At 34.0% G+C, this 4,994-nt stretch overlaps 1 protein-coding gene across 1 annotated transcript; it reads right to left on the bottom strand.

Annotated features, from left to right (window-relative positions):
- Nucleotides 1-2,760: 2,760 nt before the first annotated feature.
- LOC107028418 lies at nt 2,761-3,995 on the bottom strand. The gene is made up of 3 exons (XM_015229477.2): nt 3,718-3,995; nt 3,514-3,633; nt 2,761-3,440 (listed from the first exon to the last, which is right to left on the bottom strand). The coding sequence occupies exons 1-3, from the start codon at nt 3,811-3,813 to the stop codon at nt 2,922-2,924; spliced, it is 735 nt and encodes a 244-aa protein (XP_015084963.1). The 5' UTR covers nt 3,814-3,995; the 3' UTR covers nt 2,761-2,921.
- Between the last annotated feature and the right edge of the window lie 999 nt (nt 3,996-4,994).

Genomic DNA, 4,994 nt, shown 5'->3' with positions numbered 1-4,994 from the left:
GCGGCGCGCGATACGTCCCTCGAAATGGTACATCCTCTTTAAGTTATCATTCTTTCTCAATGCACATAACACTTTCACAACCATGTCTCAGAATAATGCAATGACATGTTCACACAAATAATGAGGAGATGACCATTTTCATAACATTGCACAGTTCACAACCACACAAACATGAAATCACATCAACAATGATTTAACAAGCCATCAAACTTTTCTCAACACATCACACATAAATAATTAATCACATCGCCTTTTGTTATCCCTTTTATTTCATCATTAGAATTAATCAATGGGGACAAGTCGACCCATCACCAATCCCGTTACTCCCAAACATATATCACAAGGAAATACACGCATTCCATACACTTAACAAGAGTTTAGAAATCCACTTGCCTCAAATAGTAGAACAATCACTCCGAAACTTGAGTCTTCTCTTTTTGTTGAACTTCCAACTCAAAACAATCTATTCAAATAAGTAACCACGATAAGACTTCGAAACTAACAACACCCAACTCTATAATAAAGTTCCTAACCTTCAAGCCTAGGGTTAAGTCATAACTCCTCCAAACACTAAAACCCTAATAGTTTTCATTTAATATAATATACCTAATATTTAATTACATATCTTAATATCTCAAAACAAGAATCATAATATGATAAAGAGGATCAAAAATTACAACTCTATTAGCGCTTAACCTAGAATTTAGAAGTAAAGAAAATTTTCGATACTCCACATTGTCATATATTCCCATTCCATCACTTCCCAATTCATTATGATTTATGCAGTGATTACCTAATAATTATAATATAATATAAAATCTTCACTTTCAACTATCTTGTTTCTCCCCGTAAGTCATAAAACGTGGAATCTATATATAAGCATTGTAAATTTATCACATAATCCAACATAAATAATAACAATTTAATCTCTATCCATATGCAATACAATAGTTAGGAACAATTACCTGCTTCACTGGATCGGTCGAGCGGTGATGAAATCCTCTTCGAGAGGCCATTCGTTCTTTTATATTTTATTTTTTTTCCCTTTAATTGATTAGGGCAAATAATTATAACCCACTAAATAGTTAAATAAATGTTAGTTATTTAATAATTAACCATCAATTAATTCACTCTAGTTAAATGAATATTTCAAATTTTCAAAATTGACCTTCCGGGTCATTACATTATCCACCACTAAAAATCATATTCGTCCTCGAACATAAAGTATAAAAAAGTCAAATACTAGGGGATACCAAGAGCCTAAGGTATGATTTTCAGAGTCGTGTTTCTCTTTCTGAGTAAACTCATACTTAGGACCATTCCATCAAAATTAACTATCAAGAACTGAAAATTCGAACCATATTTTAGAAAATCTTTTAATTAGGAGTGATTACAAAGTCATAGACTAACCCATGAACCCCATCTAAACCGAAACTCATTAGACCATAACACACCCATCAAGATGACTCTTATTCTAATAATTATAATATAATATAAAATCTTCACTTTCAACTATCTTGTTTCTCCCCCTAAGTCAAAAAACGTGGAATCTATATATAAGCTTTGTAAATTTATCACATAATTCAACATAAATAATAACAATTAATCTCTATCCATTTGCAATACAATAGTTAGGCACAATTACCTGCTTCACTGGATCGGTCGAGCGGTGATGAAATCCTCTTCGAGAGGCCATTCGTTCTTTTATATTTTATTTTTTTCCCCTTTAATTGATTAGGGAAAATAATTATAACCCACTAAATAGTTAAATAAATGTTAGTTATTTAATAATTAACCATCAATTAATTCACTCTAGTTAAATGAATATTTCAAATTTCCAGAATTGACCTTCCGGGTCATTACAATAGCTTTCCATAGTGAATATCACTACTAAAAAAAGGCCAAAAAGAGACCTAGAAAAGAGACCTCGTGAATATCACTACTAAAAAAAGGCCAAAAAGAGACCTAGAAAAGAGACCTCACGAGGTCTCTTTTCGGGAAAAAGAGACCGAAAAAGAGACCTCAACGGTAGGTCAGTAAAATGCAGGTCCCTTTTTTACAGACACCTCATGAGGTCGCCAACCGGAGACCTCACGAGGTCACCAACAAATTATCTGATTTTTTACAAAAAAGAGACCTCATGAGGTCACAATTTTATTATATTATTTAATTTTATATTTTAATAAAGAGACCTCATTAGGTCGCTAAGATATTATTTAATTTAATTTTATATTATTTTAAAGGAGAGACCTCATAAGATCTCTTTTCTGCATTTATTTTTAGAGACCTCGTGAGGTCTCCATAACGGAAAATATAATGCAGAAAAGAGACTTCATGAGGTCTCTTTTCTGCATTTATAAAATATAAAATGTTAATTAGAGACCTGATGAGGTCTCTATTATGAAATAGCTGAAAAAATTAATACAAAAGGGAGACCTCATGAGGTCTCTTTTCTGCATTTATAAAATAGAAAATGGTAAATAGAGACCTCATGAGGTCTCTATTATGAAATATCTGGAAAAATTAATGCAAAAAAGAGACCTCATGAGGTCTCTATTATGAAATATCTGGAAAATTAATGCAAAAAAGAGACCTCATGAGGTCTCTTTCTCTGAAAAAAAACTGGCAGAAAATTATTATTTCTGCGGCTTCTCATCACCTCTCATTTTAATTCAGTACCCAAATCAAACTCAAAGAGCTTCAAAAACTCAATTGAAGCAATACATTTACTAAATATTCTCTTATCAACTCAATTGCAACTCACTTCAACATAATTATATATTAAACAAAAACCATGATATCCATAAGTTATATAATACATTCCAACGTTATCATGTATTCACAAAACAAATAATTCCCATCACAAAATTATAAAGTTAACAAAATGATCCATAAGTTAACTATCACAAGTCTAAACTTCACTAATGTGGTAGTGTGTTTGCCACATAATCATCACTTTCTTCATCACTTTCTTCATCACTACTCTCATGGGTCATATTTCTTTGTTGACCATACATTGGATATTGAGTAGGTTGAGATTGAGGAGGTCGAGGAGGGAAAGTGACATCACCAGAACAAGGGGGAATCCCTCCTGAGGCAAGTAATGCATCGAATTGAGCCTTAAGACCCGCAAACTGTAATTCCAACCGCCTTTCCCTAGCCCGTGATTCTTCGGCTTGGCTAGATAGCTCAACAATCTTTTTCTCCATAGCCAAATTTTTCTTCATTGATTCATCATGATTTGAACTATTTAGGCCTTCAAACTCAGAAGAAAATTCACGAAAGGTTTTATGCGGCATTCCATATGCATACCCATATCTACTCGGCCCACAAGTCAAGTCTAACCAAACTCTCTCATCCTGTTCTTGAGTAAGTGGCATACCTCGATTTTCTTCAGGCAGAGTTTGTTGTAAATCCTCCAAAGCTTGAAGATATCGATTCTAAATTGAATGTTATCATATGAGAATATAAATTTAGAAAATAAGTAATTATTTTTTAAAATTAGAGGCTTACATAGGTCACTTCAGCTCGCGGTTCAACCCACACGTCTGGATCTTCAGGATTTTTCTTCTTTCTAATGTGTGTTGCCTTAAATGCCTCAGCTTGAGTTATCGGTCTTCCTAGTTCCTTTTCCTACATAAAATAATAAAGTTATAATCAAGAGTAATTAAATATTAATACATAAAATATATAAACACAAAGAAAAATGATACACACCAATTTCCTCCTCACACTTCCTTGACTTTGAGCCCCACTTGTGTGTAGAGAACCACCCTTAGTAGATGATCTTGCCTTTTTACCGATCTCACTCATCTGCTTAAATCTTGGATCATATTTCCAATGCACGAGTAATTTTGCCCAATCCTCCGGTAGAACCCAGCTAGGTTTGTTATTATCTCTACGAGCTTTATTAAACAAACTAGCAAGAGTATGCGTAGCTTTCTTGTGAAAGTTTGCACAAATTTTGGCCTCATGTTCCGGACGCCAAGCACATTTTTTCTACAATCAAAGCATAAATTATTTGTCTCTTGAGATTGCTAGGGAACTTGCCCCATGTAGGATAAGCATCTCTATAGAGTTCTTTGATTGCCTGAGAAATGATCCCCACAGCATCATCTGGATTGAAACTGTAATACAAAGTTTTAACATTTACAAGTTAAAACAAATACAATTAAATCATATAATAATAAACATACCATATTTTTTTAAAAAAACTTACGTGTAGCCTTCAGGCTCAATGACAAGTCTATTATGCATGTCCCTCATGCCAACTTGTGTATTGTCATGACCAGGTGTATCTGAGTGATTTGTGGTAGGAGTGTTAGGCTCAGAACTATTACCTTGAATGCGAAGACTCGAAATCATAAGTTGTGAAGCAGATGATGATGATGGCTCTGAGTCTGCAGGGTTGTGAGTATTAGTGCGAGAGACACTAGACGTTGGTCGATTATCCTCTGGACGCAAAACACTGTATCCCTGTGGGGTAGCATTCCCTGATGTGGTCATCATCAAAGGTACCTGAGGGGGCGGCTGAGTATATTCCAGTGGTAGATGCATATAGGTCGAAGGAGGATTAATATGTGAAGGCACGGTCGGCCTAGAATAGCAATGTGGCAGAGTGTCTTTCGGTGGGAGAGATGCTGTGTTGTCTGATCTTATATGTATACCTGTTTGTTGTCTACTAACCATACCTTCTTTCTTTTTATTCTTTTTGGGGCCATTATCAATATCTTTATTCTTACATTTACCTGTCATCTAATTAGTAACAAAAACATTCAAGTCAAAGGTTGTTAGATATTGAAGATATGAGAGACAAACATCATCCAGTAGCTTATCTAGCAGTTCATCACTTTTTAAAATAAAATAAAGCCACAACCACAAGTACAAAATAATATCGAAAACAACATCCAACAAAAGACACATGAGAACATATGAAGTTGAAGTTATTGAAATTAAAACAAAAGGCACACAAGGATAGATTAATAAATTACTCT

This window comes from Solanum pennellii, chromosome 1, assembly GCF_001406875.1.
Source record: "Solanum pennellii chromosome 1, SPENNV200".
Taxonomy (NCBI): domain Eukaryota; kingdom Viridiplantae; phylum Streptophyta; class Magnoliopsida; order Solanales; family Solanaceae; genus Solanum; species Solanum pennellii.
The sequence above is the reverse complement of the archived record's forward strand: the minus strand, read 5'-3'. Positions and strand labels throughout refer to the sequence as shown.